Here is a 20,290-nt window from a genome sequence, read left to right as displayed (position 1 = left end):
TTGTTAAAACTGGATCCTGTTCACCATCAAGGTCTGCGGATTTGTTCAGGAGCATTCAGGACTTCTCCTGTGCAGAGCCTATATGTTGACTGTAACGAACCATCACTTTATCTGAGGCGTGAGCAATTGTCCCTTTTACAATATTTTAATATCTTATCCCAACCTGAACATCCCAATAAGCTGTGCTTACTTGATAATGAGTGTAACACTTTATTTGAAACACGTCCATCCTGCGTTCCTACCTTTCCTTTAAGACTTCGCCCTATCATTGAGGAACTTTCCCTCTCTGATATGCGCCCCCAAGCAGTACAGAACTTTGAAATCCCACCTTGGGAAAATTCACGGATTCAGCTTCTTGATGTTTTCAAACATCACGTGAAGGCAAGCACTAACGAGATCGTTTATAGACAACTCTTTGCTGAGCACAGGCACAAATATAGCAGTTATTATCCGATATACACAGATGGATCAAAGACAAATGATCATGTTGGGATGGCTTTTGTATTTGAAAATTACATAGAGGGCAGATGCCTGCACCATGCTTTCTCAGTCCTAACATCTGAACTGACTGCTATATATTATGGTCTTTTGTATATCTCAAAGCTCTGCCACAAAAAGTTCATAGTTTACACAGACTCGTATAGTGCTCTTAAATCCTTGGAAGCTTTTCCCAACACTCAGAATCCTGTGGTAGTGGATGTTCTCAAAATTCATATAAATTTAACGATTCGAGGTTATGAAGTCCTGTACTGCTGGGTTCCTGGACATGTTGGAATAAAAGGAAATGAGCTTGCAGATATCGCAGCCAAATCTGCTGTTGAACTGTCCAGTCGCCTTATCCCTTTTAGAGATATCTGCAATGTCATCAAGGGAAAGGTCCGAAAAAAATGGCAGCAATTTTGGGATGTTCAGCATCACAACAAGTTGAGAAACGTCAAGCCTAGAATTGAGCATTGGGATATTGTTGGAAATCGTAAGGAGGACGTTCTTTTGACTCGCCTCAGAATTGGTCACACTCGAGTCACACATAACTATCTTCTCAAAGCTGAAAATGAGCATGTTTGTTTTAATTGTAATGTTTGTTTATCTGTTTGTCATATTTTAATTGAGTGTCCATGTTTTAATAGTCTTCGCCAGAAATATTTTAATAGCTGTGACTTACCTCTCGACCGTTTAATCGGAAGAGAGGTGAATTGTAATTTATTTTATTATTTAAAAGAGATTGGCTTTTATTACCAAATGTAATTTGTTTTGAAGACTGTGTCTTGAATTTTAATATGTGCTTTTTAACTTGTGTTTATATGACTTCATCCTCTGGATTTGGTACATTTATCTACTTGTTTTTATTGATTGAATTTTAATGTCATCAATTGTAATCATCCCATCTTGTGTTTGGCGCGTCATAACCATCTCTGGTTTTTGCGCCATAATCACTCACTCACTCACTCACTCATTTTTGTTTTTCTCTTTGTTTGTATTGTCTTATCTATATCTATTTTCAGATAAATATATAAAAATATTGTGTAATTGTAAAATTATTATATTAAGTTTAAGAAATACCAAAACTACTAAAATTTTTTGCAACCCCCTGCTGTAGATGGGGATTGCGATCTACAGTTTAAGAAAGTCTGGTTAAAATAACGTTACAATATTTGATTTTGTTGGAACATTGAATAACTGAGGCCATAGTCAGTGCAGTTATGGCAGGTGTGCAAAATTTTGGAATTTACAGAAATATCGAGTAGCAAAATTTTTGGAATTTAGGAGTGGAAAAGTTTTTATAATTTAGGACCCAAAGAGATTGCATACCACAACAAAATGTACCTGCTGAAACTAGGACTCCAGTGCATGGTTATATTCTTGTAAGGAGTGTATGCCTGAATGCAGAGATGCGTTTTGAGTCATCATCGCTAGGTCACCAGCATACACAGCATTGTGTGATACATCATTCATGTAAATAAGAAATAAAATTGACTGCACTTTAGTTAAATAAACTAACTCATTCCTTGTAAATATTATGCAAGAGAATTGTAATTATTAAATGAGAATACAACACTTGCTTTCTGTTCATCTGAAATAGGATAGATATTCTAGCAGAAGTTTGAAGGAACGGATCATTCTGTATTTAGTTAGATAATCAAAATACACAAGCTATGAACATAACATATTAAACCGTAATTCACTTTTCACATTGGACAGCCAATGTTTATCAATTTTCACATAAGTCATACTTTTTCGTAAATTTGAAAATACTCTATTGCATGCTGTTCTGTTGAAGACAAGCCTGAAATCATTTTTTTTTTTTTTTTTTCAAAATGCAATTGATAACTTGTATTGTTTTTTTACAAAATTTTAACCTGGGAGTCATGAACAAATTTGTGGGAGGTCACCAAATTCAAAGAAATTTATTTGACAATAAAAGATATACGGAATTTGAAGAGAATTTTGGATGTTTTTTAACATTTACCAGGAATTTTAAATTAAAATTTTCATATTTTAATTTTGATTTTATTGCTTTCCACTTGATTTATGTTATGTTTGATGATTTCTAAAGAACTCGAATCAAATTTCAAAGCAATTGCATACGCGCAGCTAAGATGTAGTTTTTTTGGCTATCTTAGTAGTGTCTTGCATGCAATTTGTAATTGCAATACGCATCATTTATAAACTATGTTGTCAAGTAAGCACATAATATTTCCTAAGCATTGGCAAATTCAGTAGTGTCTCGAAGGATAATAAAAACAATTTTGGATTGATCTTTGGAATATGGTAACAGGTAGTTTGGCGACATTTTGGAGGCGATAAAGGTTACTACCTAGGACTTCGGGAATAATGTGAGAAGTACTCAGTTCCGATTACGCATTATTTTGTGTGAGGGAAACCAGAGATCATGAGATATGTCATGTGACATTAATGGACGAATCACTGTTCTTTAATCGGAAAAGGGTGTAAATTTGTTAAAATATCTGCTGTACAGCATTAGTTGCATTCTATGTTCTGTGAAACAGTGTTGTTTAATATTTGGATCCCATGGCCCTATATAAAGTAAATCCGAAATTTTTATTCCGTTTATGTGTAATTGAAAAGAATTGCTTAATTGCGGATAAGTATGAATGTCCAACATGTGGGTATGAAATGAGATTGTGTGAAAGGAAGGATATTACACATAGTTTGAATGGCAGTGCAAGAAATCTGGTGAAAATGGACATTTTGTGATCCACCATTCACTCAAGATTCTGTAGAAGATTAGGTAAGTTAGTATTTTTAATTATTTGAGGATATTATTTTTATGCTTTGTTCTAAATGTAAGGAGTAAATAAATTAATTTGGTATTATTGGAAAATTGTTATTAGCAATGATTTAGTTTAAAGTAATTAGGATTGTAAGCTAATTTTTATTAATTTAATGTATGTGCTTATTTATATTTTAAGTAGTGTTTTTTAATTTAATTATATTTTAATTTAATGATCGTGATTTTGAGAGTTATATGTTTGTAGTATTTTGGAATACGTTTGAGTAGAAGTAAATGTGCATGGAAAGAATTTAAGTATTTGGAACCATTTTTAATGCTTGCGTTAGAAATTGGTAGGTGAGGTTTATAATAGATAATTTAGAGGGAAAAGTTTTTGGATATTTTATTTATTTTATACATGCAAATGTTCATCCTTGGAAAGGGTATATACTTTTTCGCGATCAGGTAATTTCATATATGTCCTTTTTACCGAATTTAAAGATTCACAAAATTTTCATGTATTTTCCTGAAATTTTTCGAATTTATGAGAAAAATGCAGTGTACATGGATATAGTGTGCGCAATGCCATTTTTGTGCAATTCTTGGATGTTTTTTTAAGTAAAAATAAGTCGACGTGTACATGGTTTAATTATATTTTAATTAAATGATAGTTATTTTGTGAATTATATGCTTGTAGCAATTTGGTAAACTTGTCAGTGGAAGTAAACGTTCATGGAAATAATTTAAATATTTGAGACTAAGTATTTGTAACCATTTTAAATGTTTTGTTATAGATTCGTTGGTGAAGTTTATAGCAGATAATTTAGAGGTAAAAGTTTTTGGATATTTTATTTATTTTATACGTGCAAATGTTCATCTTTGGAAAGGGTATATACTTTTTCGCGATCGGGTAATTTCATATGTCTTTTTTACCAAATTTAAAGATTCACAAAGTTTTCATGCATTTTCGTTAAATTTTTCTAATTTATGAGAAAAAAGCAGTGTACATAGATATAGTGAAGAGTGTGCGCAATGCCATTTTTGTGCAATTCTGGGATTTTTTTTAAGTAAAAATAAGTCGACGTGTACATAGTTACTGTGTATGTGCGATTTTGAAAAACGCGGCAAGGAGTTTGCGATTCTGCACTTTTTCCCAACTTTTCAGTTAATATTTGTCTTGATTAAGCAGTTTTGTTCCATAAAATTTCTAGCATAAGGGTAATTCGGCTAATAGATTGTTAGAAAAAGTGTTGAGTAAATAAAAAGAAAAGAAACATGTCTTTACTTCGTGAAGACAAAATGGCGGCAAAAAAAAAACAAAAAAAACAAAAACAGAGTTGCTGTAGCAGAGTTGGTCGCCAAAAAATCGCCAAGTTACCATAATCCAAAGATCAAACCAATTTTGTTTTAGTTGCAATTTTATACCCAATGTTCACATGAGAAATGGGATGGATGGACCAACATCAAATAAACTTAGAGAAAAACTGTTAATGAAAATGCAAACAAAAATGAAACCATTGGCTTTCTACTTTAAAAAAAAAAATTGAGTAAATATCAAGAATTTATTTTATACTGTTTTACATGTTGCATTATCAATGGAAAATGAATACCCATTGTGTGTTAAATGCAGTGAAAACTTGGCACGTGGAAAGCATGAAATCTGCGAAATTAAAAACACATTTAGAAACGGTACTTTTCTCGTTTTGCCGCCGCAAACAATAAAGTCGCCAACAATGGTACAACTGATGCTAAAAGGAATATCTTCTCTGCCAACCTCCAACGCCTCATTTTCAAAACAAGTCGCAGCCATTTCTTATCAGATTGATTGTTTCTTTCAATACTGGCATACAACTACATAGAATTTTTACAAGGTAATTAAATTTAATGCCCCAAGACCATTCGCGTTAATTAAGTCAGTTAGACTGCAATCACACCACTCACCCGATGGCAAAAATATAGAAAAGGCAAAATGAAAGGTTAAATTCATCAATTCTAATGAGAATGCAGTAGCGAAGTAAAGCACTGCGGTTTTACATAATTTCTGGGTAAGCTATTTGTACGAATTGAAATAATTCTTGCATTTAAACTTGTATTCCAAATTAAGATTTAACTTGTCATTAATGTAGATAATTACTGAGAGAATTAGATTTTTGTAGCGTAGTTTACGTGAGATGAGATCATGTGATACAAACCGACAAATCAGGATGTTGAAACATGAAAACATAGTAAATTCTTAATGTCTTTTTATAAATTTATTATCTTTATTTATTGGCTTTTTACAAAATTTTAAAAGATATTAAAATGTTTATGCCTTCAAAATAAAAAATTCTTAGAACGTATGTTTGTTAACATTTTTTATGTGTATATTGTATGTTGTCACCCAAAGTCTGCTTGGCGCGATTTGCGCCAGTGAAACTGAAAAGTACCTCAGAAACTAAGCATAAAGATTAAGTAAATAAATCTGAAGAATTTTTTTAAGGAATGAGCTGAGAGCATGAAAAATTTAAATGTATTTTTGAAAAAATATACAACAGTTCCTGAGAAGGATTTACAGGCATCCTTAAAAGTTTCATATTTAATTGCAAAAAATTTAAAACCTCATACAATTGGAGAATCGCTCATTCTTCCTTCAGCAATTAAAATGACATCATTTATGCATGCAGAAAAATATAGTAACGATTTAAAAACAATAGCATGAAAAAAAGATACCGTTTCTCACCAAATTTTTGTCATATCAGACACTATAGAATACAAAATCCAGTTTTTACTATAAAACTTGATGAAACTACCGACATTACTAAAATGTTTCAATTAATTGTTTATCTGAGATATGTTTTTGAAGACGACGCAGTAGAATATTTTTTATGTTGTAATATTTGGGAAGGAAAAGCAACTGGAGAGAAAATATTTGAAATTATTAACAGACATTTTGAAACGAATAATCTTACCTAGACACACTATGTCGCAGTTTGTACTAATGTAAGCTTTTTAAACTAAGCCAATACTTTGGCAAGGAGAATTGAACAAAAAAAAAAAAAAAAAAAAAAAAAAAACCGGAAACATGCTTTTCAGAATTTACTAAAGAAAATAATACAGATTTCTTGTTTAAAACAACATATGATAAAACTGACAGAAAATTTTTTGAAAAATTTCCAAATAAGGAATTAGGTTGGATCTGTGACCCATTTTGCCTTTGATATTTTCAATTCCAATGTATCTCTAAATGAAAAAGAACAATTAATTGATATTTCTAAGTGACAGAATACTGTGTGTTAAGTCTCTAACTTGCCAAAAATTTTAGTTGATTGGAAACTAATACGCCAATTTAAAAGGAATGAAAGTAAATTATTACGTTTCTTACATAAAATTATACAGTAAACCTTTAGCTTATATTTAAAACTTCTAAAATGTTTATGTTATATAAGCACATTGCTTATGTATTGCTAAAATGCTTATGTTATATACCATTTTCCTGTTATATAAGCATTGAAAGTGGATTTCTCACTGAAATAGAAATAATTTTGCTATTGAATTAACATGGAGAACTTTTTTATTGAAATATTTTTTCTCTGTGACATTAGTTGCATCTACTACAAAATAAAGATTAAAGAACTGTTTTTAAAACATTTTGAATTCGTTGTCATATTGATATATGAAGCACTAGATTAGTGAGTTTTTATTACATTATTGACAAATATAGTTTTCAAACAATCAAAAAATTTTCAGCGGAGATAATTATTTGTCAAATATGAATGTGTTTTCAAAGAGGAAATAAATAATAAGTGATAAAAAGAAAATTCAGTTAGAACATTCACGTCTCTAACAAAGTAATTTGCTTTGACTTAATCTTTATAATACAATATATTTTACAATGATAAGGCAAAATCCAATGTGAAAGGTTATGCGAAGATTACGATAGTACCTATAGTACACAGCATTTCGTATAATCCTATAACCAGATAATAATAATAATATTAAAATAAATTTTATCTGAATGAAGAATATTAAGTTTTCTTATTACAGAAACAGTAAAATTATGCAATTACATAAACGAATGCACTTTCAGACAATATACTTAATACTGTTTACAAATGCAAGCCAAAGTTCTGTTTATGTTACTTCTCGCCTTTCAGCGCATGCTCAAGAATTACCATCCAGGCGAAACTAGTCGATTTGTCCATGACGTCAAAAATTCGAAAAGTGGGGTAGGGTTTGGAAATACGCTTCCGGGACTTTCCTTCGAAGATCTAAGTGAACAATCGCCAACGTTAAGAAACATAGGTGCCCGACAGAAGTTCAGTATAATACCATGAAGGATGCAACATTCATCAAGATTTCGGGACGTTCCTTCGAAGATCTAAGCGAATAGTCGGCAATTTGAATTAATGTGCGGACTCCATGTTCAAGCTAGAACATGGAGACATGAAGACATTAGGAGTGTCCGGCATCTTATGAAGTTCAGATTAGAACTTCGACGAAGCAACTTTCATCGAAGTGCCGTACTTTTCGGATGGTTTTGTTTTGGCGAAATCTCCATCAGAAAGGTGGCACACGTTTACCCAAGCTGCCCATTGTTTGTCAAAGTACCCTGGCATAAAGGCGCTCGCACTCTTATGAAACCGGTACAATTAAAATTAAGTTCCGCTTATGCCATGAAGGAAGCAACTTTCTCTGAAATGGGGACACTTTCAGAGAATTTTTATTAAGATTTTCTGCAAAATCCTCTCATAAAAGTACCGGTACCATTACAAAATTCAATTTACAACTTGGAGAAATCATTCTTGATCAAGGTGCCAGCACCTCTATGATACCTTCTGACTTGAGGAGCATACACCGAATTACATAAAATTTCCGGCACCTTTAGTAACAAAGCGGATTTATAGCTATCGGGACCTCGGGAAATTTTCTGAATTTCTGAGAGCTATATTCGCTCCAGTTATTAATATTTTAACGGAGGGGTTAAAGCAATAAGAATCAGCGCAATATTCATAAATTTGCAGGACTAGTTTCGAAGGTTTAAATGTATAACTTTCTTATCAGGTGCAGATGCCTTAATGCCGAAAGAGAAGCCAGTAATAAGATAAGGCGATAAGAATCAGAGGAAGGAATTCAATCTTCTGGTTCTATATATTGAAAAAAAAAAAAAGTAAACAGCTCTGAAATAATTTCTTTAAAAGCTGAGGGTTTTTTTTTCTTTTGTTTTTCTTTTTATGAGATTACTGCAAAGCCTGGAGGGCTATCGGCCTAAGGAGAGGAATGCCTTCGTGGAGGATTTTCTGACGGAAACTGGCTCGTATACACGTTACACATGGAGAAAATCACGAAAACGTCCATGCAGCCAGCCCGGTCGTGGGATTCGAACCTCGGACCGAACTACTAGCGTTCAGCAACTTTACCGTTCGGCCGCCGGTGTTCTAAAAGCTAAAGGTAAATGTTGTTGGGATATTTAATTATAACTAAAAAGTATTTATGAAAGTGAAATGAAATCTGGAAAATCTACTTCGCCAACCAAAGACGTTTTTCGAATAATTTTGGCTACAGAAAAATGGAAAATGGGCCATTTTTCTTTGCCACTGCCTAAAATAAAGCACCTTTATCTAAGACGCGTCTACTTATTGCACATGAGATATTTAACTTCTGAATTTTATTCCTCTGTTACTGATTAATAAACCAAGCAATTCAAAAGCAATCAACATAGTTCTTAAGATTAGCCAAAATGCTGGGCTCTGACCAAAAATGCTGGGCAGCACAGGATTTACGTGTTTCATTTTCCTAACACTGCCTCACGTTCCTTAGCACGAAAGGTTAAGGCTCTCTTAGTTTGACAATGTAAATTAAACCGAATTGGCAAGGAATCGTAAAGTAATGCTTTGCCACTGCCTAAAATAAAGCACCTTTATCTAAGACGCGTCTACTTGTTGCACATGAGATATTTAACTTCTGAATTTTATTCCTCTGTTACTGATTAATAAACCAAGCAATTCAAAAGCAATCAACATAGTTCTTAAGAATGGTTTTTCTATTAATAAAATTACCATTATATCAAGCGATGACTAATTAGAAATATTAAATGTTCTTATGAAATGCTAATAACTAAACTCTTTATATTCATTATTAGCTCAAATACGGCTGTTTGTCTCGAAATAGGATTTTCCGTTGATTCATTATAAGCGGAGTATTACTTTTCAAATTGTTTCACCAAATATTATCACCCTGTATTATTTTTTAAAGAAATTAAATAATGAGGAGTCTGCATGTGTGTATGAATGTTCCTAGCATGTGAAAAATTGACCGTAAATAGGGCCATCCAGTTTTGAATAACGTAGGCCTCAACCCGAACATGTGCATTTGGAAGCCGATATTTGAACTTCGTATTTGTTTATGATTTATTTCATATTTTGTAAAACTCGAATGAATTTTTGATTAACAAACTCAACGATCTGAAAGTAAAAAGTGGCAACACTGTCATCAGGGCACGAGAGGGTTGCCAGGGGAAAATGTAAGATATTTAACTTTCAATTTTAATTAACAAACTCGGCAGCATGAAAGCAATACCGCGGCAGGAAATAAAACATTTATATCTTCCACGCGCCTGGCCTGTATGCCAAAGATACTGTCAAATTTATTCAGGGAGGATACTGAGTAATAAACTAAGTTCTTAAGAATATATTTTTCTACTTTTCAATGTGATTGATTGAAACAAATATGTATTAAAATCATATGTATTAAAATCATGAGATTAGAAATATTCAATATTTTTTACTAGCTGGACTCATTAAAATCATTCTATACATTTTCTTATTATGATGCGGCTAGTTTTTAAAGAAATAATATAGCGAATATAGAAATATGTAAGGCAACCTTCAAAATACTATTAGCAATTCTACGGATATGCTGTTTTTAAAGATTTTGAGATTTTGACGTTGAATTGAATTTTATGAGGCGTAAGTGTGAAGAATGCAATATATAATAAATAAAGTTAACAAAAAAATTAATAATAAAAAGACAAAAATAAATTTGATAGCTCTTTTACTAAGAAAACTTAACTTTGATATGATAAACTGAGAAAAGAATAAAATGTATGCCAACACTTAACACTGCATAAGAAATTCTAAACATGTGCTGATATGCAGCATTTAAAAATTTTGTAATTTTGTTGTTTAACTGCTATATAGCATAAGTACGAAGAAAGCGATGTTTAATGATAAAGTTAAAAAGACAAAAAAATAAAAAAGGGAGGAGTGCAAGAGCAGATTGATAGACTGCAATCTCAGTGAAAGCGTAAAAAATTTTAGCGAACCCTTTTGGACGACCATTAATATCTGAAACCTATCAGATATTTTATATACACACACACATATATATATACATTATGTATGCATATATATGTTATAATTACTGCATTAACCTGTTAGTAGTACAAACGGTTAGTGCGGAATTAAATAGGACAATTCGTGTATTAGTTAGATATTCTATCGCTTATTTTTATTTAATGTAGCTTTCTAAAATGCACTTCTATATATTTTTGTATTTATCTCGAGAAACCACCAATTTTTATGAAAGGAGAAAGAACAGGTTTCAAATTCAAATTACTAAAACTAAATTCTTTGGAAAAGATTACGGGAAAGGAAAATTTTAAATTTTGATTATAATTACTATCATAAGCTCAAAATTTATAGTATTTACTTCAAAAATATTGCTATAGCAATCAAAATATTTGAGGACAATTTCTCACAATTTCTATTAAATTTTAAAACGTTAAAGAATCGTTATCAAAAAGTGTTCGATATGAGGGTATCTACTATGTAAAGAAAAACACGCACACAGCTGGAAAATAAATAGAAAACTATTGAGTGTTTATTGACCCAATAACAGTATTATCCATTGTGATATTTGAAGCTTGAAAAAAAAAAAAAAAAAAAAAAAAATTTTGCTTTCGTTGCCTTTCGTAGTTTTGCCTGCTTTCTACATCGGTCGAACAACACATCTACAAGGAAGTTAGGTTTTGGCACTCAGTTCTTGAATATCTGAAATGAGGAAAAAAAAAAAAAAAAAAAAAAAGAATGCATTTTGAAAATTTTTAAACTTTTTGCATAATTGAAGTCAGTTTTAACTCTAATACAATGCAATTAAAATATAAAAGGTTTTTATACAATAAGGTTTTATTTAAAATAAATATGACTATTAGTGCACTAAAAAGAGAAAAATTCATATAGTTTAATGGGATTAATAGATTAAAGAATTATATTTACAGAATTCATCTACAATATAATATCACAAATAACAAACGTGAGGGCTTCTAAATGACGAAATCTCTTAATTTAAATGGATTGTCAAATGTACAAGTCATTTTAAAAAAAAAATTATCTAGGCCAGCCCAAGCTTTGATGATGCGTAATATGAATGTTCCTAGCATGTGAAAAATTGACCGTAAATAGGGCCATCCAGTTTTGAATAACGTAGGCCTCAACCCGAACATGTGCATTTGGAAGCCGATATTTGAACTTCGTCAAATAATTTTGGTCAAATAATTTTGTAAAGTGAGTCATATAATGTGTTGCTCCCATGCAGCTGTGTGATAAATTACGTTTTTCGTTTTCGTTTATTAGTTATTTTATGAGTTTTAAATAAAAGCTTACTTTTAAGAAAGCATTTTTAATGTTCTGAAAGAATGTAACAAAAATGTACTCGAGTATTGTTGTAATAGGAAAACAATTTATTGGAATATACAGACTTATTCACATCGAAAAAAGAAATCTGATTCGGTCATCATATGACTTCCGTGTATGGTCTATTTAATTACACACATTTATAATGCACTTCATTTCAGTTTATTTCCTAGAAATATTCTAACTTAACCGATCCTTCCAGGCAAGTTGTTAGGGAAGTCATCACCTTTACCCATTCAAAAAATCCTTCTTTTTTTTTTGCATATTTAGAAACTGTAGACATTTTTGAGTCTTTTAAAACAAACGGCATTACGATAATCGAATTAGAACCTTAAAAATTCTGAAATAAAGGAAATGATTCTGAGATAAATATTGCCAGATCGGGCAATTAAATCATCACCTGACGTTTGTTTACATTTGAACGCGCAGCTGCTTACGAAAGTAGATTGCTGTTAGATTGCTTTAACTTTTACTATAAACATCATGTATATTGGTAAAATTGAATGTGTCGGACACATTCAGAAAAGAATGTGCACTAGATTACGAAAGTGAAAGCAAGAAATGAAGGGGAAGAAACTTAGTGACAGTAAAACTCTCAGTGAAAAAGGACGCCTTACGGATAATATTATAAACCAATTGACAATTTATTATGGAAATGCTATTAAAAAGCATTGCAATTCTGTAAAAGGTATGCAAGAGGCAGTGTGGACAATATTTTACCCCAAATGTTCAACCGACGTAGAACCTACTCACAATTAGTGTCCAACAGGGAAGAATTCGTGGTGTACATATCAAAGAGCGAGTGCAAGTGGAAATCTGAAATCGTGCAAACATAAAAATTCAATTCCACGGCCTGTAATGGATGCTATCAAAGATATAATTAAAGATCTTAGCATGCCATTATTACTAAAACATGTTTAGGAGGACATACACAGAATCCAAATAAATCGTTGAATGCTTTGATTTGGAAATTGTGTCCTAAAAATTCCGGGTGTGTTTATAATATATTTAAGACAGAAGTGAATGAGGCACTTATTATCTACAACGACGGTCAAGCTGGGCAATTACGTACTACGAATGAACTTGGATACCGAACTGGTGATAATGCAGTAAAGTTTGCAGCAGACACTGATCAAAGTCGTATTCAGTCAGCCGAAATAAAGGAAGATATGTCTACAATAGTTGCTCGCAGAGCAAGAAAACGGAGCCAAATTTGTTGCAGTAACAGATATTGCAGAACAGGAGGGTATGGTGTATGCAGCTGGGTAGTTTTAAACTGTTTTAGTGTTATTTGAGAGAAAATATATTGAAAACTTTGGAGCTTTAAACTTTAAAACCATTTTTCTCAAAATGGGGATTTTCATACTTGCGCGCACTCTTTAAAAAAATCTATCATAGCTATTGATTTAAAAATTTCAGGGTAAGTACATGATGATATTGCTGAAAATATGCACTTACCTTTTTCTTTGAAAAATTATTTTTCAAGTATTTGTATAATTTTACTTAAACATTTTTAATGCCTTTTTTCTGTTTTATAAGATCTTATTGTAATGGTGTTAATATTCTTTCATTTAATTTTAAAATTTAAATAGGTGAATACTCATACCTAATGATGTTTCATCACAAAATTGTAAAAATTATTAGTGTAACTATATTTGTATTAGTGTCAGTTTGCGCGTTCTCCTTCAGTACAAATTTTAAATTTTCGGAAAATACAGTTAGTTTTTTCTTTATAAAACAAATTCTTATACACTATTAGTAAACTAAATCAAGAAACATAATCATCTATGTATGGAGATGGCACACTGAAAACTTCATATATGTATGATCATAACAATTTGATTTATTAAAACTCGAAAAATCAGCCAAAATTTTCACTTTTTGTGTTGCGCAAAAGTGATGACTTCCCTTAATAACATAAAGAATTCTAAATTTTGAAATTAAGTAGCCCGGTCAATGTTCGTCCTAATGAAGTCAAATGTTTTGTAGTTTTAAATAAAACCTGGGTAAGGGAAGTGGGTATATATATACTTGTATATACTTTTGGTACTGTAGTAAAAAAGAGAGGTGCATAACTAGATATTATTAGCATATGCGAGATACATACATACTTACGTACGTACGTATGTATGTATTTCGTATAGCTCAAAAACGAGTTGACTCTGAACGTTGAAATTTTGTATATAAGACTGCTTTAACATGTAGCTGTGCACCTTCCTTTTCGGTTGCAATCGGCCACACCAAAACTATATATATGTACACCCACTCTGTTACTCGGCTCCATTTTTTTTTATTCTTATATGTTGGTAAATTGTGCCATTTTTGCTTTAAAAATGATTGAATTATGTTGTTCTTATCTTCCGGTTAAAGTTCTTATGCGTTTACTTAATCTGCATGGTAGTTGTAGAATTATCAACAATATAAAAGTTTTTTAAGTGCGGCTAAGCCTCATTTTTTTTCCATAGCAGCCATATTTGTTTACATTTGAAACTTAGCAGAATCGTGAATTCAGTTTCTGCACCCTCAAAGTCTTCTTGCCGAGTGGGACCAAAAGTAAACTTTTAGTTTCGTGCACCGAAAAATCTCCCTTCTTGCCCCCTGGCCAAATTGCTTGTTTTTGCGCAGAAAACCTAATTTTAACTGTAATTTTTTTTAAAAAAACTATTTTAACTGTATTTTAACTGTATTTATATTTTTCAATTTTTAAAGTTTTATGCTTTTTTTCCCTGTCGCGAAGTGAACTAAGTTAATTGAATGAGAAACATATCTCTAATGAAATTCGAGGAAATAAACGGAATGTAGGAAAAATTGCGTATAACTTAATATTCCGTACAAGGAATTCATGTGGTGCACACATCAGGTTTTTTGAATTATGTTATCATAATGCATACATACTTACAGACGGTACGAAAAAAAAAAAAAAAAAAAAAAAAAAAAAAAAACATTTTACAACCTGGTTTGGAGTACAGACTCCTTTATTCTGTCCGTACGCACAGACGTAACGGAAAAAATAGTAAAAAAATGGATTCTGGAAATTTCAAAATTGGCATTCCCGTTGAAGTCTGAAAAACGGAATTTTTTGCGAACGCAATACTTCCTTCACTTCGTACAAGGAAGTAATTACATTAAAAATATGCTTTCCATCGCAATTAATGGAACTGCACAAGCGTAAGTGAACGTTTCCCATGGATACACTGCAGCATAACGACATTAGTTTGGCAATTGTCACTAACAGCGTGGCATTTAAACTTCTTTATACAGGTGGGCAGTGCTTAAATTGCGGCGGAGTCCACCGGAGCCCGGCTCCGGTACTTCTCAATTTTTAAGATAAATTACAATTCTACCCGGAGCGCACCGGAGCCCTAAATAAGATGAGCTCCGGTACTTCTTTTATAAAACTGAACCACAATTTCAAGGAAAAAAAATTGGAATTCGTAACGTTTTAGTTTAACAATATGCAGATCTTGCAGTACTCTATTTCCCTAGAAATACACACTCATGAGAACAACACGAGACGTTCAAGTAAAGTCCCCTTACTCACATGCGGAAACCTTACCCTTTAAGAAAGGCAATAAATTTGGGAGCGTTTGTTTAGGAACGCGTAAATTTCTCACCATGTCATCGTATTTAACGTATTGTTATCGATGGTTACAGTTAGTTATCTTCGCAGGAAGGAAAATTGTGTTCTTAAATGTGCGTTAAGTGACAGCGAGTACAATAAGAGTGAAATACTGAGATACACTGCTCAAGCACGTCTTATACATCGTCTTCCCATAGTATCCACTAATGTAACCAAATACGGAGGGTGGTGGTGGCTAAAAGCGTTACTAGCAACTTTAGATTCATCCTTAAGAGTCAGATTCAGGACTCCCTGACATTACCCCCTGACACACATCCGCTTGATGAGTATAATTATATCAGCAGAGAGCCGCGGTCAAAGAAAACGTTCTCCCTCACCAAGATTTCTCTCATTTTTTGTTTCCACTCCTACCCTTAAGCCTTCCTTCTGTTTCCCCCTGTTTTTAGATTATCTGAATTTTCATCATCTATACTTTAAGCATATTTAATTTTTGTGATGATAAAAGAACTCCCCCCCCCTACGATAAGAGCTTAAATTAGGCCGGAGCCCAGTGCTTCTTAGTTTTTGTAATAAATCATAATTCTAGCCGGAGCACACCGGAGCCCTAAATAAAAAGGTTGCGGCATCGCTTATTAAATTTATCTCTTTACATTTAAATTAATTTTAATTATTTAATTACTTTAATCTTTAATTATTTCAATAAATAATAATTAATTAACGACCTGATAATTAAAAATCAAATTATAATTAATTAATTATATAATAATTATTGATTAAATAATAATGAATAAACATGAATTAAATAGCTATTAATTAATTTGATAATAATTAACTATTTAATTTTAAAATTATTAATAAGTGTAATAGTCATTTTATTTATTTATTTACTCTTGTTCCTCTTTGCTGATGGTCTTCCATAGAGCTCCAGCACCTCTAATTTTAGAAATTAAGCCCTGGTACGGGTAATGTACGAATGGAGAACATCGTTTTGAAAAGCATTCCTTATACTCTAGATATATAGTGTAGCACCATCCTGTTGAAGGTAAAAATAATCATCATTTATGAGTCTTTATTATATTGGATCTTTTGATGGAAGATTCACCAAACTATTATTGCGCTCTAGCAGGTGTGCCAGTAGTGCGTCTCTGTAGAATGTGCTCTACTAATGCATCTCTGGAAAGTGTGTAAATGTATGATAGAACAAAGGAATCTACTGTTGTAATGATGTAGTATGCGATCTATCGCTTTTATTTATTTATTTATTTATTTATAAACAGCTACACTAAATTTGTTTATTTTTTAAATTATTTTCTTTTCTCGCCTTTTTATCTCACGTTCGAATATGAAAGCTGTTAAATATTTTATTTTATGAAAATATTGAAGTATCTGGCGTTGCCCGGAGGCGTTGCACACTGAAGATGCTTCATTTTAGGGGAATGGGGGTAGTCCATTTGAAATCTCAGGCACAGAGTGATTTTCCTCCTATTTTGTTTCAAGATGAACTACGCAAAATTTTACCAAGGTAGAATAAGACTGTAGACTAGAGTAGAACTAACACGAAACCATATAACAGTTTTAGTAAGAAATGGTACTTGCTTTGGTATCGACCATGTCGTTTTTCGGAAAATCCACTTTGGCAGATTTCCGCACTGTTTTCGAAAGATTTGCGAAAAATTGATAACTCGTTATTCGGTATGCTTAATATTATCGGTCATATATATTTCATTTCCGTAAGAAGTTGCCGTAGAGGCTCCAACATGTTAGTTTACCCAAGGGCCCATAATGTTGTCAAGTCGACGCTTAACTGTGGTCCAGGAACGAATTAATCGATTTTAAATTAATTCCTATGGTGAAAATTATCTCGGTCTGCGAACATTTTGATTCCCGAATAGGCATCAGGAATGAATTAGATTCATGAGTGGAGGTCTCGCAGTGCTGATATTTTGAATGAGAATGCATATATAGAAACGAAACGAGAGAAGAGGAAACGATACATTACCTGAGGAAATAAGCTCAGGAATCATTTTCACAGGTTGGATGCACTACTGCTCTTGTGAATAGCCTAGGAATGTTACAAAGTATAAAAATTTTCTCAAATTTCAGTTCAAGTTATCTTGAATGTAAGAAAAGCTTCATTAATTAATATTAATTTTTAAAGCAAGTTTTATACACAGAGTATTTACACATTTTTAGAACGATTTCGGGGCAGTTTAATTATTGCTCAAAATGTAAAGAGTACTTTTTTAAATGTTTTTATCTGACAGCCTTATTCTGGACTATAAACCTGCATCGGGATTTCCATGATAAAAAGGCTTTTCGTAACGTTTCCGGGGATAATAATTTCCCTTCCTGTCCCACTACATTCCAGATTTCATTACTAGTGGGGGATTTGTCCTTAGAAAGAGTTCTTTTAAAGAGACCAAAGGCACAATAGCCCATAGATGAAACTTCAGGAGACTTCGCAGGAATTCATTGAAAAGCTAGGTATGCAATAACTACATGATTCCTTATTTTTTCAAGAAATGCAGTTGCACTTTTTGAAGTATAACTTGTTTCTTTGTCTTGATGAAGTTTTACTCTTTGAAAGTCATTGCGGTAGATAAATGGAATTTCTTCTATAAATATCGGAAGCAAAATTTTCTTTTGATAGTACATTTAGCTGATTTTAACAATTTTTTCCCATTCTTCTTACTTTTAATTTCCCATTATAAGAGAATCCTGCATTGATCATAAACCCTTTACTGAAATTTCTTTTATATTGACGGAACCAGATTCGTACACTTTTTTCTCTTCATTTTTGATAGATAATAAATAGACCTTTTTTTGCAGTTATTTAGGTAAACTCGTTCTTCATCGAGGATCACAATGAATTTTCTATATCTCTAGCTAAATAGTTTTCGCATAGTGTTCTAGAATTGGTTCTGCGTTGAGCCACGTACCTCGGCAAAAACCTGGTAAACAAAATATTTTTTTTATCGTTTTTAAGTCGTAAATCTTAGTTTATTATTTTATTCATTGTTACCCGGTGGATTTTGTCTTGTTACCAAGAATAAAAATTTAGAAACACTAAAAACAGTAGTACCTTTTTAGAATAGTCGTTTGGAGTCTTCTTTCCACGTAGAAGTAGTGATTGATGGTTATCTCCTTTTCGATTAGTTAGCTTGTTTATTTTGTTCTTAGAAATCTTAATAGTATGCATTTCACATTTTTTTTTTTTTTTTTTTTTCATTATGGAATAGGAATATTTTACTTCGGAAAGCCCAATAAAACCCGTCCTTGTATCCACAGCTTATTATTTAAATGAGATATTTTGAAAAGAGAATAAATATAAAAGTGGATATTTTTCATTTCAAATGATTACCTGTTAGTCGAAATTTTTATTCCAAAAAAATTTACTTTTTGAAAATTCTTTATAGAAATCGCTTTAAAAATGTGTAAATATCCTTCGTTTTCAGTTGCAGGTGAGATTACGATAAACTTTTACTGAATAATAGAATAAATAATCGTGATAGTAAAATTATACTTTCAGATAATAATTATATTTTCTTTTTCATGCTCAGTCTTTAGATACTAATGTGCTCTATATAATTTTTAAAATTCACTTGTGTTATTACTCTGTACAGAACGTTGATTTGTAGAATACTGTGGAGAATGTATCACCTGTTCTACTTCCCCTCGTAATCTCTCCATCTCTTTCTTCAAAGATTTGCATTTGTTTTGCCATAAGTCCATCTCTTGCAAAGCATCTTCTACATTTCTTTGAGCGATGTCGTAAGCAGATTGCAGCTCCTGGAAAGAAAAATTACATGTTAATAACCATTTTGGAGTAAGAGCTAATTAACCTTCCAAAAACCAGTTTCCCAATTTTGACTTGAAAACAAAATGAACATTTGCTGATTCCAGAAATGTTTAACAAATTTAACATTAGGTTTAAAGTCTCAAAGGCATTAAGGTTAAATTTGTAAACTAAGAAAGTCACTCTCCGGTTTTGAAGAGATAAGTTTTAGGAGGCTTCTTTTAATTAAATAGCTTTCAACTACTATTTTCTAATCTTAGTCGAAACTCGCTATAATAAACCTGCCTTATAACGAACAAATCTTCTAATTTCGACCAATTTCTTGTACAATTAACGTTTTTTAGCGAAGTTCCACAGGTATGAAAATCGAATATAAAGAACTATACTCGAACTATTTGCTATTTCGTTTTCATAAATATATAAAAATTCTTTTTTTGTATTTTTGTGAGATAATCTGCATTTATTATCGAATCGGATATGAAGAACCAAGCTTCCAGTAACTCGAAATGCTTATAGCGACTTTTACTGTATCATGCTCTATTTATGTAATAGTGTTACTCATTAATATTTCTTTTCAGAACCGTGTTAGAAACCAAACAATTAGTAATACTATAGTATGCAACCTATCTCTTTTATTTATTTATTTTTTCTTTTTACCATAATTTTATTTCACATTTGAATATGAAAGCTACTGAATTTCTTATTTCATGAAGCTAGTATTATTGACTCGTGAAAATACAAAAATTAAAATTAGCTTAAGAGTAGAATAAGGGGAACTTCCCATTAGACGATTTTCCGTGTTAGGTAATAATAATTTTATCCTAATAACCTACTTTACCGTTATTGCTAACTGATTTAATTTCATCAGCGTTATTTTTTCTTTAATAACTATAATTAATAGAATGAATTAGTGATGTATCAATAATAATATAATAGTACTAATCATCCAATGTATACAATGTTGAATTATGGAATGCCGAGACTATGCCATATCAAGTTTGTGCAATTGCGTG

The 20,290-nt window shown here is 31.8% G+C and overlaps 1 protein-coding gene across 2 annotated transcripts in view; it reads right to left on the bottom strand.

Annotated features, from left to right (window-relative positions):
• Nucleotides 1-11,067: 11,067 nt before the first annotated feature.
• LOC118193208 (uncharacterized) overlaps nt 11,068-20,290 on the bottom strand; it is a 31,469-nt gene continuing 22,246 nt past the window's right edge. The window contains exons 3-5 of one of the 2 annotated variants that reach the window (XM_035364259.2): nt 19,142-19,270; nt 17,481-17,543; nt 11,068-11,259 (exon numbers count right to left, since the gene is read on the bottom strand). In XM_035364259.2, coding sequence (XP_035220150.1) covers nt 17,508-17,543; nt 19,142-19,270 — 165 coding nt within the window. In that variant the 3' untranslated portion in view covers nt 11,068-11,259; nt 17,481-17,507. The remainder of the gene's footprint in view (nt 11,260-17,480; nt 17,544-19,141; nt 19,271-20,290) is intronic. The other variant, XM_085815088.1, reaches the window with a different exon arrangement.

The sequence above is a fragment of the Stegodyphus dumicola genome, chromosome 4 (genome assembly GCF_044657685.1).
Source record: "Stegodyphus dumicola isolate Sdum_Otavi_A_Nest chromosome 4, ASM4465768v1".
NCBI lineage: Eukaryota > Metazoa > Arthropoda > Arachnida > Araneae > Eresidae > Stegodyphus > Stegodyphus dumicola.
The sequence above is the reverse complement of the archived record's forward strand: the minus strand, read 5'-3'. Positions and strand labels throughout refer to the sequence as shown.